This window comes from Heteronotia binoei, chromosome 6 (genome assembly GCF_032191835.1).
Source record: "Heteronotia binoei isolate CCM8104 ecotype False Entrance Well chromosome 6, APGP_CSIRO_Hbin_v1, whole genome shotgun sequence".
NCBI lineage: Eukaryota > Metazoa > Chordata > Lepidosauria > Squamata > Gekkonidae > Heteronotia > Heteronotia binoei.
Genome location: NC_083228.1, coordinates 7,281,225 through 7,296,030, shown reverse-complemented (window position 1 = coordinate 7,296,030; position 14,806 = coordinate 7,281,225). Strand labels below are relative to the sequence as shown.

Sequence of the window (14,806 nt, the reverse complement as noted above, 5' to 3'; positions counted from 1 at the left end):
ACAGCTCACAAGTGGACAGAGGAAGGCAGGCACAGGGGAGGCCAACAAGTGGGCAGAAGGGAATGGATTTATGCTTGGGGGCCCGATGGTGGATAGAAGAGGGAAGGGAGGCCCTCGGTTATATACTAGACAAGCTGCTGATATCCTGTACAAGGGCATCATCACCCCTTCGGGCTCCTAACGTACTTCTTTTGCTCCACAGCAGAAGAGCGCGTGGCAGTGGACGACTCCAGCTCCCTTTACGCAGGCATCCTGAGCTATGGGACCGGTTTCGTTCTCTTCATCCTGGTAGCGGTGGTGGTGATCATTTATAGGATCAAAAGGCCAGCCAAAAAAGCCATGAACGCCACTGCCATCCAGAAAGTCTCCAAATTCCCGCTCAAGAGACAGGTAACAGAAAGTAGATACAAGATTCCTACTCCCCTTATTCCCTTGCTTCACCTTCGCTGTTTAGGGTCTGGTAATTGATGCCTGGGGGGGGGGGGGGGAAAGAGAGGGGGGAGTCCGTACTGACGTTGAAGGAGATGGTCGTGTCAGCAAACCATGGAGATAAATATTATGTCAATGGTGGCCTTAATTGCCTGATGATTTAGAATGTTGTCGTTTCCCCCTGGATTGTCTTCTGCTAGCAAAATCTGTTAACTGCATGCAGGGCTTTTTTGGTAGCAGGAACTCTCTTGCATAGGCCACACTCCCCTGATGTAGCCAATCCTCCAAGAGCTTACAGTAGGCCCTGTAAGAAGAAGAAGATGAAGATATTGGATTTATATCCCGCCCTCCACTCCGAAGAGTCTCAGAGCGGCTCACAATCTCCTTTACCTTCCTCCCCCACAACAGACATCCTGTGAGGTAGATGAAGATATTGGATTTATATCCCGCACTCCACTCCGAACAGTCTCAGAGCGGCTCACAATCTCCTTTACCTTCCTCCCCCACAACAGACATCCTGTGAGGTAGATGAAGATATTGGATTTATATCCCGCCCCCCACTCCGAAGAGTCTCAGAGCGGCTCACAATCTCCTCCCCCACAACAGACACCCTGTGAGGTGGGTGGGGCTGGAGAGGGCTCTCCCAGCAGCTGCCCTTTCAAGGACAACCTCTGCCAGAGCTATGGCTGACCTAAGGCCATGCTAGCTGGTGCAAGCAGAGGAAGAAGAAGAAGATATTGGATTTATATCCCGCCCTCCACTCCAAAGAGTCTCAGAGCGGCTCACAATCTCCTTTACCTTCCCCCCCCCCCACAACAGACCCCCTGTGAGGTAGATGAAGATATTGGATTTATATCCCGCCCTCCACTCCGAAGAGTCTCAGAGCGGCTCACAATCTCCTTTACCTTCCTCCCCCACAACAGACACCCTGTGAGGTGGGTGGGGCTGAGAGGACTCTCACAGCAGCTGCCCTTTCAAGGACAACTCTGCGAGAGCTATGGCTGACCCAAGGCCATCTCAGCAGGTGAAAGTGGAGGAGTGGGGAATCAAACCCGGTTCTCCCAGATAAGAGTCTGCACACTTCACCACTACACCAAACCGGCTCTAAGAAGAGCCCTGTAAACCCTGGACTTCAGCAAGCATTCGTGCAGGGGTGCTCACCTTTCTGAGGCTTTGGGCACCATTCAGTCCTACCTCTAAGGCAGGGGTGTCGGACTCATTTGTTATAAGGGCCGGACCTGACATAAATGAGACCTGGTTTGGACCGGGCCATGTCAGGTTGGGCCCAGCCATGTTGGGCTAGGCTGTGTGTATACCTATTTAAGATTAGGGAGCAGAGATATAAACTTTATAAAGGACACAGACAAACACAATGAAATACATTAGGGTTGCCAAGTCCAATTAAAGAAAAATCTGGGGACTTTGGGGGTGGAGCCAGGAGACTTTGGGGGGTGGAGCCAGGAGACATTGGGGGTGGAGCCAAGAACAAGGATGTGACAAGCATAATTGAACTCCAAGGGAGTTCTGGCCATCAAATTTAAAGGGACAGCACATCTTTTAAAATTCCTTTCTTCCATAGGAAATAATGAAGTATAGGGGCACCATCTTTTGGGGCTCATAGAATTGGACCCTCTGGTCCAATCGTTTTGAAACTTGGGGGGTATTTTGGGGAGAGGCACTAGATGTTATACTAAAAATTTGGTGCCTCTACCTCAAAAAATAGCCCCCCCCCAGAGCCCCCAATACCAACGAATGAATTCCCTATTATTCCCTATGGGAATCGTTCTCCATAGGGAATGATAGAATGCCCAGTAGACATTTCCCCCCCACCACGCTTTCTAAAAGGGGGGAGGGCCTCCAAACCAGGGAATCCCCTGCCCCCTCCCTCACACACACACACACACACACACACACTTACCAGATCTTCTTCCGGAGAACTCTTGCTGTGAAAGTGAAAGCAAAAGAAAGAGCGGGGCTGTTCTCCCAAGCCCTTCCTGCTCCCTGCCCAGCCTTAAAGCGGCAGACATTTTACAAACGGCTCAGGAGCTCTATAATGAAGCCTACAGGTATGTTCTCCCCCTCCTCCACCCCCCACCCCCCGCTTCCCACTTCTTGAAGACCGGGAGATGAGGCTGCAAACCCAGGGGACTCCCGCCAGAACGGGAGGGTTGGGAAGCCTAAAATACATATATATGTTTAAAAACATAAAACATTAGCACTCATTGGTCTTAAAGGTGCTTTCTTTATATTTCTCCCACGGGATCCAGGGAATGGGGCAAAGGAAGCTCTGGCTCTTTTCTTCCTTCCAGGAGGGGGAGGAGCCTCAGCCAATAGAAGAAAGAGAGGCTTGGCTCAGTAGCTCTGCTGTGCAATTGAGAGAGCCTGGCAAAGCAAGCGCTACCTCCCCCCCCCCCTTTCTCTCCAAGGGAAGAGCCTCAGCCAGTGGAGAAAACAGAGCTTTTGCTCTGTAGCTCCTGTGCGATTGAGCAAGCCTGGCAAAGCAAGCTGTGATGCAAAAGGAAGCAAGAGAGAGGGAGAAGGAAGCAGACGACAGCCAGTTGCTCGGGAGCCTGATAGGATCCCTCTGGGGGCCTGATTCAACCCCCAGGCTGCATGTTTGACACCCCTGCTCAACTCTGAAGCCTTGTGAGCAAAAATTCTACTTCATGAGCTACTGGCATTAAAGTTGTGAGGGAGTGATTTGGCTACCTCATAAATTGGTTTGCTCTGGGGCCATTTTTCTTCAGCTAAGACAAAAAATGTGTGAACTGGAGGCTAAAAAGCGGTGAGCTAGTTCACACTAACTCAACTTAGAGGGAACGCCGGCACCATTGTAGTTCTGACACAGGGTAGTGGACGCAGCCACAAAATGGCTGCCGCAGGAGGCAAAGCCAGCCACAAAATCCACTCCCCAGTAGCCAATCAGAATCTGTGGTAGGCAAAAGCCCCGTTTGGCTCCACCCACTTTGTAAAACAGTTGCTAAGGGCCAGTAAAGGTGTTGTGGGGCGCCATGGTGCTCGTAGTCACTACTTTGGGGACTCTTGCATTAGCGTATTAAGCAGACCTCCTAACTGCTCTTTGTGATGCTGAACGAGAAGATAGACCTCTCGGAGATCTGGGCTTGTTTCCTTCAAGAAGGCATTAAGAGAGGAAGACACAGTCCGGTGTGATCCTGCTCCAGCTGATATCTCCTAAATGCGGAATACCACAAAGGGGCCCTGTGCCAGGAAGGCATCAGAGTGATACTTATGGAAAGCAAACTCAGGGCTGAAATGGCCACCAAAGTGGGATTCCTTTTTTGCAGCAGAAGGAGCTATAGGCACAGGGCAAGGGACAGGCGCAAGGAGTGTAGGAACTCCCTGGTGGGCAGGTCATAAAGGGGAACAGTTCTGTTGGCTGGCAATCTGGGTTTTTTTTCTTTCTTTTGAATCTGGTAGTTGCAATCCAAAGTAGGTGGCTCTTCTGATAGCAGACCGGGACCTAGCATGGGGTGGAGTTGGGGGGCAATAATGAAATCCCCAAAGGACTAGACATGGATCGAGGGCTTCCTCTGTCCTTTCTGTATAACCTCTTAGGAATTGTAATGCTAGTGTTTCTGCATCCCTGCTTTCTATTTTAAGAACTTCTTAAAATTATTGCTGGGTTTTCTCTTTCTGAGTATAGATTCAGGTGTCCTGAGTGTTGTAATAACTTGTAACTCAGCGAATCTCCCATTCTAGGCTGTTTCTGAAGTCCCTTGACAATAAAACAGCTACTTTGAGGTCCCCCATTGAATGTCCTGGAAGAGTGACATGTTCTCCTACAGGTTTCTCCATTTTGTGATTCTTGATGTCAGGTCTGTGCCCATTTATCCTTTGGTATAGGGCTTGGCCTGTTTGCCCTATGCAGAGAACTGAAGGGCGTTGTTAGCATTTAATGCCACGTACAGTGTTAGAAGATGAACGAGTGGATGAGCCTGAGATGGTGTAGTTCAGGGGTGACCAACGGTAGCTCTCCAGATGTTTTTTGCCTACAACTCCCATCAGCCCTAGCCATCGGCCATGCTGGCTGGGGCTGATGGGAGTTGTAAACAAAAAACATCTGGAGAGCTACCGTTGGCCACTCCTGGTGTAGTTGATGTTGTTAGGTCCGATGATTGTGTTGTCTGGGCATACAGGGCAGCAAAGTTGGCATCTGGGTTTATTGCAAACTCTGGTACCAGTGTTCATGGAGAGGTGGTATTATTGTGGATGAGTTGTTCAGGATTGGAAATTTTGTCTTTCTGCTCTGTCTCTGGAGCCATAGATCTACCATGTGGTTTCTAAAAGACATAAATTAGAATGCCTTCTCTGGTGTTTAGTTTCTCTGGCGATGGAGTCATTACTTTCGTTTTTGGCAGTGAACCCCAAACTGACTTTGGCAGGTTACAAGAAATGTGTGTCTCAGATTCTCCTTTCTGCAAGGTAACTCGCGTGGCTGAAATTGACTGCTGTGTTGGTTTAAATCAAACCTTTGGAGAGTGTAATATACTGGGTTCGATGCATTTGGAGTTTACACAGACATGCTTGATTGTGACTACATACTAAGGCAACATGGCGAGGTTGAGACCCCGCTTATAGGCATGCAATACAATGCCCCTCTGAGTCCCCTACCAAATCACGGCGGTCAAGCTTCACGCCCCGACCTCTCATTGGTTGCTGTTCAGAGTTCACCCGAATCATAGGCAATCCTGCAGTTTCCCGGATGCCCACGAAAGCTACTGCAAAACAGCAAATTCAGTGCAGTCACTTCAGGGTAGCTGATTCAATACATGAGAGGATGAAACTTCTTGTTTTAACAATTTATTAATAACACATGGTTACAATATTTAATTAACTTTTTCTTATACTAAACCATATGATATTTCACCCCCCCTCCCTCCAATGTTGACTTCCCCGAAGTTATAAATTTCCAGTTAATTCTAAAGGTACCACTAATCTATCAAATTGTAATACTTTTGATTAATACTAAAAAATTGTCCAATGTCTTTTTACGTTCCACTCTTTCTCCATATATCCTTTGAATTTCTTCCACTCCTTTTTGAATAAGTCTAAGTCATAGTCTCTTAAAGTTTTAGTTAATTTGTCCATCTCACTCCACGATAAAACTTTCACAATCAAATCCCATTTCTCTGGTATTGTTCCTTGTTTCCACAGCTGCGCATACAATGTCCTAGCAGCTGAGAGCAAATACCAAATTAAAGTCCTGTCTTCCTTAGGAAATTTTTCTAATTGTAATCCAAGCAAAAAGGTCTCTGCAGTTTTCTTGAAGTCGTAACCCTGAGAGGAAGAAACTTCTGTTGCGTTTCTGTGTTGAATAATCGAGATTTCCGCCAAATGCCCTTCCAGCTAATTCCTTTCTGTGGTGTGCTATGGAAGATGGTGGCAATAACCCTTCATTTGCTCTATTCAAGCAGGTGTCTTTGGAATCCAACTCCTCCATGAATTCCAACACTCCTCTGGTCAGGGTAACCCGCCTGTCCTCCAGCGATGGCCCGATGCTGGCCCACGTTTCAGAGCTTGAGCTGCCCGCTGACCCCAAGTGGGAGTTGGCAAGATCACGGTAAGCCATGTGCACAGCCAAAGTATTCCAACCAGAACAGACTTTTTGTTGTTCCCATCAACGTCGGTGGGTGAGCGTTGACCCCTTTCTTCCATCTGTCTTTTCAGCCTAACGCTCGGGAAGCCGCTGGGCGAGGGCTGTTTTGGTCAAGTCGTGATGGCAGAAGCTATTGGGATCGATAAGGAGAAGCCAAACAAGCCAATAACCGTAGCTGTCAAGATGCTGAAAGGTGACGAAAACAGCAATTCACAGGAGAGGGATTGCGCTCTCTTTCTCTGGTTCCAAGCCCTGCACTTTCTGACTTGTCACTCTTTCCCTGACTCTTCCTATCTTCTCCTTCTCTGCTATCCCCCAAGCTTTCTGGGCCCTGGCTCATCTTTTTTTAAGTATTTTTAACACTGTGACTGATTTCACATTAGGCTTGTTCCAGGTTGAGAGCCCTTTTGTTCCCAGGGCTTCTCTCCATTTTCGCACAACCTGTTGCAGAGCTGTGAGTTGGCGCACCGCTTTCCCGCGGCAAGCCAGATCCTCTTATAAGTGGTGTCTGCTTGCCATGGGAGAATGGTGCTCCAACTCGCAGTTCTGGGGCAGCTTGTGCAAACACGGAGAGAAGCGCTGGGGGCAAAAGGGCCTTCCACCTGGAACAAGCCCTCGTGCTAAATTGGTATGTATATTTTTGAAAATGCTGAGCAGGGATCCCCAACGCGGTACTTGTGAGTGCCATGGAGTCTTCTGAAGCCTTTCATGGTGCCCACCAAACGGTTTTAGAAAGTGGGTGTGGCCTGGTGGGGGCTGCTGTCCAGGGGGCTTCTGATTGGTCACTGGAGATCTGACTGGCTGTGCAAATTGAAATAATGTTGCCATCGCAGTGTTGACTTTATCCTCTTTCTCTCTCTCTTTCCCAATGCAGTTTTTTTTTAATTGCTCCTTTTGTCCATAGGCTTCCTCTGTGTGTGGCTCTGGCTCTCATAGGCTGAGAACAGACGGGCAATCTGGGGCAGCTGGGAGGCGTACCGAATTGGGAGGGCTCAAAAAGGTCATCCCGGAGCCTCCAGACGGTCCCCGGCAATTTGGCCCCATCCAGTCCGTGAGGCGGCTGGGCGCCTTCACACGGGAAGGTGCCCTAGAAGCTGGATTCCCTTTTTTCCCCCCTTGTGGGGCAAGCGCCCGTGTGCACTAGCGCACCAGTGCTCTGATTGGGTTCCTTAAAAAAACCCAAAAACCCGGACCAGCTTTGGGCAGCTTGGCAGCTCCAGACCGCCAAGTCACCTCACTTACACCCTTCTCCATCCAGACGGAGGAGAGGCGATTGGCAGCCGGCTCAAAAATTTGCTACCACTTTGGAAGTGGTCGTTTTTTGAGCTGGGTGGCGTGGCCTGGAGGACAGGGTGAGTGCGGGATGGGGACGGCCGCCAGATGTTGCTGTCTGCACGGATTTTTTTGGGGTCGACTTCAGAGGCGTCTCTGAGTCGACCCAAAGTGCCAGTCTGTAAGCAGCCATAGTGGCTCTTTTAAAGCTGTTTGTTTCTGTGGCCATACTGCCATGCCACCTTCACTTCCAGTGGCAGCTTTACCCATCATGCTCATCTTGGTAGCCTGTGGGCTAGTAATGATCAGCAAGGGTATTGTTCCCTTTTCCCTGCTTGAACTCAACGGCCAGCAATCAGCGCTGCAGTGCTGGTAACTGACCAGTTTTGGGGTCTGAAAGTCTTCTTCCTTAAAGAATCATAGAGTTGGAAGGGATCTTCAGGGTCATCTAGTCCAACCCCCTGCACAATGCAGGAAATTTGCAAATACCTTCCCCCCCACCCCACACACGTCAAACTGGAGCTTTTGGCTTGGGGAGAGATTTGTCTTAGAGCAGAGAGGAGGGAACTGTGAGTAGCAGTGCAGAGCAAAGGAACGGTAAGTCAATGACAGCAAGGGATGCTCCAGAGGTATGTGCTCCACATAATGGGTAGTCAGGCTGCAACACCGCTGGGCTGTCTGGGAACTCTTGTGTGTGCAACTTGACAAAAATAATTGCTGTTTTCTGATTGCTTCTCTTTGTGCGTGTGTCCTCTAGATGATGCCACAGATAAAGATCTTTCTGACTTGGTCTCGGAAATGGAAATGATGAAAATGATTGGCAAGCACAAGAACATCATCAATCTGTTGGGCGCTTGCACCCAGGACGGTACGTAGCCAGAGCCCCATGGCTCTTAAAGGTGATGTGGTCGGTCACAGGACGGTGTGGTGTGTTTGGGGGGTTTGCAACGGATGTGCATCTGCGTGAAAGAGCCTCTTGTGGCTCCCAAGCTGCAGTTTGGCCACTCCTGTCTTAGCATAAGAACATAAGAGAAGCCATGTTGGATCAGGCCAATGGCCCATCCAGTCCTCCATATTTTTATCCAGTCCTCTCTTAAAGCTGGCTGTGCTTGTAGCTGCCACCACCTCCTGTGGCAGTGGATTCCACTTGTTAATCACCCTTTGGGTGAAGAAGTACTTCCTTTTATCCATTCTAACCCGACTGCTCAGCAATTTCATTGAATGCCCACGAGTTCTTGTATTGTGACAAAGGGAGAAAAGTACTTCTTTCTCTACTTTCTCTATCCCATGCATAATCTTGTAAACCTCTATCATGTCACCCCGCAGTCAACATTTCTCCAAGCTAAAGAGCCCCAAGCGTTTTAACCTTTCTTCATAGGGAAAGTGTTCCAACCCTTTAATCATTCTAGTTGCCCTTTTCTTCACTTTTTCCAATGCTATAATGTCCTTTTTGAGGTTCAGTGACCAGAATTGTACACAGTATTCCGAATGAGACTGCACCATCGATTTATACAGGGGCATTATCATACTGGCTGATTAGTTTTCAGTTCCCTTCCTAATAATCATTAAGCATATCGACTTAAAAATATTTCATACTGCTATGCTTCATGTCTGAGGGATGATTTGAACTCGGGTCTCTCCAACTTTCATCCAGCACTCTGACCACTGCATGACATTGGCTTTAATCATCATCACCTCTGAGCATGCCTTGTTCACACATCTTGGAAAAATAATCCAGTTGAAACGTCTCTCTGGCTTTTTTGGATCCCGATTGACTAGGCTGGAGTTTGTTGGTGGCATTTAGGAGGCTGCCAATTTCCCAGCCCACCTAGCTGTTCAATAGATGAACTTACCTTGTTCGACACTCACAGTCAGACTGGGATGTGTTTGGATTGTGTTGAGCGACGCAAACAGCAATTGAACCTAAGTTTGCAGCTGCCCTAGAAGTCTGTTTCTGACCTATCTCAGCATCTCAGTAAAACAGCAACACTGTGAAGTTACAAAAGAGAGCTCTTAACTTCCCCTCCAAGTTGGGTAGGGAGGGGCACAAGCAAGGCTTCTGATCTCTGCATTGCAAAGGGAGGGAGGTCGTTTCTCTCCTCCCACCCCCAAGATGGGTGGAGACAGATTCAGAGCTTTTAAACTGCATATTGCTGAAGGGAAAGGAGACAGATCTCAGTTTTCTCCCATTTTTCTGCGCCCCAGGCCAACAGTTTAGGGTGGTTGAGAAAAGAAGGGAAAATAAACTGAGGGCGTTTTCGCACTGACCTTAATCGGCAGCGACGTCCCTCTTCACCGCGCAGGATCTGCGCGGATTTCGCACCAATTGCTGCAGAGCACCTGGAAGAGCCGCAAAGTCCCGCGGCTTTTGCGGTGCAAATGGAAACTGGTTTTTGGCGGTTTCCATTTGCGCCGCAAAAGCCGCGGGACTTTGCGGCTCTTCCGGGTGCACCGCAGCAATTGGTGCGAAATCCGCGCAGATCCTGCGCGGTGAAGAGGGACGTCGCTGCCGATTAAGGTCAGTGCGAAAACGCCCTATGCTTCTGATTGCTCCTCCCCCCAGTTCTGGAATTTCCTGCATAACAGCAAGTTTGGGCATCAGCAAAGTTTCTGGAATGGGAGATCAGAAGAGCCTCATCTTGCTAGTTCTTGTGAATATAGCAAAAATTAGAACACTCTGAGTAGCACAAAACTATCACTATTTCATCATTGTCTTAAAGATGCAGTAATAGACAAAATTTAAAGATACAGTCACATGCAAGTCCAATGGGAAAAATCTCTCACTAAAAGTCACTGTAGTTAAGTTCAAAATTTAGTCCTCAGTGTTGGCCGTCTCACAACGTGAATCCAGGGAGAATAGCCACCGACGTAGTAAGTCAGCTGGTCAACGGAGACCAGTTTCAGCAACGCCTTCCCCAGTTGTAGACCTTTACACAGTTCAATGCATCACGGCTTTTCCAGTAATATCAGCACTTACTTATAAGCGGGGACTGCAGTGCAAAACTATAACAGGCAAAGCCTTCTTACACTCCTTATTGCTGGAAATGTCCCTGAACTTAACTACAGATTTTGAACTTAACTACAGTGACTTTTAGTGACAGACTTTTTTCCCACTGGACTTGTATGTGACTGTATCTTTAAATTTTGTATGTTGCTGCGTCTTTAAGACTAAAATAAAATACTGATTGTTTTGTGCTACCCAGATTGTTTTCACTTTTGCTGTATCTGTGCTGAGCATTCCCCTTGCAAATAAACATGGACCACTTGCAAACAGCTTGTCTGTTAACTGGATGTCTAATCACCACTGGCGAACAGGAAGTGGGCCACGCCTGCGGGTGTTGGAATATTGTGGCATTCGGAGTTTGCAGTTGAGCTCTGCTTTCAGGTTCCATGTTCTGTGCAATGAGAGGGGGGTGGGATGCTGAGAGCAATGGTTGATTCGGCACGTGTGTAACAGACATGCTGTCTGGCCATGTTTGCGTCGTGCAGCGTTTCTCCTGGTCTTATTGCTGGCTCTTTGGCTTGTGAAGGGTGGCTCTTCCATGCGAGCTCACCATTTCAGCTCTCGAGCATTAGAACCTGGCTGCAGAAGAACATAAGAAGATAAGAGAAGCCACGTTGGATCAGGCCAATGGCCCATCCAGTCCAACACTCTGTGTCACATAAGAGAAGCCATGTTGGATCAGGCCAATGGCCCATCCAGTCCAACACTCTGTATCACACAGTGGCATATATATATATATATATATATATATATATATGTGTGTGTGTGTGTGTGTGTGTGTGTGTGTGTGTATGTATGTATGTATATATACACACGCACAGTAGCTAATAGCCACTGATGGACCTCTGCTCCATATTTTTATCAACCCCCCTCTTGAAGCTGGCTATGCTCGTAGCTGCCACCACCTCCTGTGGCAGCGAATTCCACATGTTAATCACCCTTTGGGTGAAGAAGTACTTCCTTTTATCTGTTTTAACCCGACTGCTCAGCAATTGCATCGAAAGCCCGCGAGTTCTTGTATTGTGGGAAAGGGAGAAAAGGACTTCTTTCTCTACTTTCTCCATCCCATGCATCATTTTGTAAACCTCTTATCATGTCACCCCGCAGTCAACATTTCAGGGTGACATGATAGAGGTTTACAAGATTATGAAGCCTGCAGATGCTTCATTTGCATCCACTTGAGTGAAGGTTTCAGCCATAGAGCTGCCACGATGGAAGTTGGCATGGCTGTTTTTTCCGAAAGTATTCTTTCCAACCATCCTCCTCCACTTAACAGAGGCTAAACCGTCTGAACTCTTACCAGTAGCAAGGGAAAAGGAAAACACAAGGAAATATTACATTCCACAGAGAGTGATTAACATGTGGGATTTGCTGCCAGAGGGTATAGTGCTGACCACAGGAAAAAGACAGCTTTAAAAGAGGATTGGATAGATTTATGGAGGATAAGTCCATCAATGGCTACCAGCCATGGTAATCGAGGAAACTCCATGTTCAAAGGCAGTCAACCTTTGAATCCAAGTGCCAAAAGGAAACATCAGGGGAAAGCCTTGGCCTGTCTGCCCTGTTGTTGTCTGTCCAGAGGAGCTGGCCGGCCACTGTGTGAGACAGGAAGCTGGACTAGATGGACTACTGGTCTGATCCAGCAGGTTTCTTCTGACATTCTTAAGAAGCCTCACTGCGTGGGCAATGCATCTCCCTGTGAGACATTCTTTTCTCCATCTTACAGCAGCCCCAGTTCTACTCATTCACGTGTAAGGTGGTTGGTTGATTTTATTAAAGTGGAGAGCACAGTTGAGGAACTTCCAAGGAATTTCCTGAAGGCTTATTAAGTAAAGGATTAGCAGTGTTTGGGGACCTCCCTCTCTAAAAGGAAGAATTGTCACAAGTGACACATTTTCACTTAGAGGTTGTGCATTTGTCTTGGTTGTACACCTCAGTGGATGAAGGCTTCCTGGTTGCTTTACAGAGTCATCCAACCGCTTCCTGGGGAAAGAGCATTTCTCTTGCCTTTATGTTGAGTGGTTGGGGGTGGTTTCATGGTGGGGTAGCTTCATTGTGACCTGGCAAAACTTGGAAGCAATGGCAGCAGCTCTAGGAATTGCTGAAAATTCTATGGTTTTACCATAAAGTTTCTGTTGATTCCTAGAGCTACCGCTGTCACTTCCAGGTTTTCCCCCAGAATGATGCCCATCATGTTTGTGGTGTCAAGGAATTGTTTAAAATTTCCGGCAGCTGTAGTTGAGTGACGTGAAAACATTCTGACCTACCCTGTTCAGACCTCCACAATTTTCAGGAATTCTTAGGCTTGTTGTCGTTTCCTTTGCCCCTAGGCCCTCTCTATGTGCTGGTGGAATACGCTTCCAAGGGGAACCTGCGGGAATACCTGAGAGCACGCCGGCCTCCTGGGATGGATTACTCTTTCGATACCTGCAAGCTGCCGAAGGAGCAGCTAACGTTTAAAGACTTGGTCTCCTGTGCCTACCAGGTGGCCCGCGGGATGGAGTACCTGGCGTCACAGAAAGTGAGTAGCGCACAACCACCGAGCAAGGGAAGGGCTTTCTTTGCGTTTCAAAGCAAAATTGTACGAGTGCTTCAGTATCGGTTAACAGTGGTTTTCCTGCCTGCAGTTTCCAAATGGATGCAGAATAAAAGCAATCATATCTTTTGGGAAGGGAAAAGTGTTAGTTCATTTCCATAGTGTTCTGCGTTTCTTTCTGTGGCGGAACCGGCCCGATTCTGCTTTCAGACCCGGTCCCGTCAGCTCCCTATGGAGTCGCCAACTCCTGGAGGGAGCTATCTCTCCTCCTGCCCCTTAGGCTCGCTGCCACCACCTGCTCAGTCCCGGGGTTCAGATTGAGAGGAACAGGACTCCCAATCCCCCTCTCCAGCTGTGAGGCTAGGCCTCAAGGTCCTCTGCCTCCTTGCACTTGGGTTTCACAGAGACCTCAGCGCTTCTTTGGGGCACCCCTGGAGGATTGGCACCTTATCCAACTGCATGCCTTCCCCCTTCCCCGGGGCCCCCTTCTCAAAAACAGCGTGGTCTAAAGCGGTCTGGGGATCTAGGTGGTACAGAGATGAACTGCCAGCATTTAAAACAGAAAAAACATTTATTTAAAAGAGAAAAATATAGGAAAAGAAAAACACCAAAACAAAAACAGTTGCATTTAAAAACAGCACAGCAAAGCACAGCAAACAGCATAACAAAATAAAGGTGGTTTTTAAACGCATCGTATTGTCCCTGGTCTATACTTGATCTGCCTAAGAAAATGACTTACTTTGTCTGCCTGCCTGGGGGCCCCCAGGCAGGAGCCTCCATTGCTCACCACATGCTTGCTCGAGCGCTGGCTCGAATCTGAGACTCTCTTCCTGCCTAGCACATGGCAAGAACAACAGCACTTCCTGCTTCTCTAGGGGACTTTCCCCCTAGCGTTGTTGGTTTGGCTCTGGAAGGGAGGGGGGGAGTGAGGGGAAGGCTACACAGCCTGCTGAATGGATTTACTGATCCCTGCCTTTTTGGATGAAGCACCAACACTCTCAGATGGCGTTTCTCCACACGTCCCCCTCCTTAAATTCTGAGCCGGAGGGGTTGCCTCCTACAGAGGTGACCCCGTAGCAGAATCCAAACAAACAAGGAGAAACCCGTTAACCAAAATATTTCACATACATTCAGGTATTTCTCCAATAATACACAAAGTCCAGCATCCTAGGTGCCCATGTCCTTTCTGGACAAAACGTTGCATGGCTGCATGCAGCAGGAATGTCCAGTCTTTAAGATGTACTCCTCCATCTCCCAGGACCACCTCTGGAGTTTGGTGCTCTCCCTCCGTTGCTGCTGTTGCTGGGGTGAGTGGTCCATCAAAGGAGGAAATTCCTGGCCCCACATATGAGGTTGGAAACTGCCCAGTTCCCACACAGTTGCTTCTTCTTTATCCCTCATTGGTGGAATGTTCCCTCTGTCCACTCTGTCCTCCCAGAAAACTACCTCTGGTGCTGCAAACAATTGCTGTCCCAGCTTCTTTTTGTCTCCTTCCTTCCTACCTATGTGCAACACCATGGACCTCGCAGAGAATGGCTGTGGTATATTCACCTGCCCCACTTCAACTGCCTTTCCCGTCTTCTCCATAGCCACCCCATAAGTAGCCTCGTCTAGGTCATCCACAATCACATGGGGTCCCTCCCCTTCCACTTTCCATTCACCAGTATGAAGGGGTAGGAAGACCATCACCCTATCCCCTGTCTCAGCTTCTGCGAACTCCACCTTCTGGTCCCTTGCCACATCACACAGTGTTTCCAGCCTAGGGTCACTTTGAACCTCAGACAGGAACCTTTCTGGCTCCCCCAGACTTCCGATCATCTGTTCCTTCAAGCCACCCCTAGTCCCACTGTTTCCAGAACACTCAGCCAAAGTTTGATCTGGGTTCTCCACCCCCTCAGTTGGTTTTTCAGTGTCAGCCAACTGAGCTCCTTCCTTCCTGGAAGGCTCC

At 48.4% G+C, this 14,806-nt stretch overlaps 1 protein-coding gene across 6 annotated transcripts in view; it reads left to right on the top strand.

Annotated features, from left to right (window-relative positions):
* FGFR3 (fibroblast growth factor receptor 3) overlaps positions 1-14,806 on the top strand; it is a 69,227-nt gene that overhangs the window by 35,755 nt on the left and 18,666 nt on the right. For 2 of the 6 annotated variants that reach the window (XM_060241009.1, XM_060241005.1), the window contains exons 7-11: positions 203-390; positions 5,865-6,010; positions 6,118-6,239; positions 8,076-8,186; positions 12,653-12,843. In XM_060241009.1, the coding sequence (XP_060096992.1) occupies positions 203-390; positions 5,865-6,010; positions 6,118-6,239; positions 8,076-8,186; positions 12,653-12,843 (758 nt within the window). Of the gene's footprint in view, positions 1-202; positions 398-5,861; positions 6,011-6,117; positions 6,240-8,075; positions 8,187-12,652; positions 12,844-14,806 lie in introns of all 6 variants that reach the window. The other 4 variants (XM_060241008.1, XM_060241004.1, XM_060241006.1 and 1 more) reach the window with 3 other exon arrangements.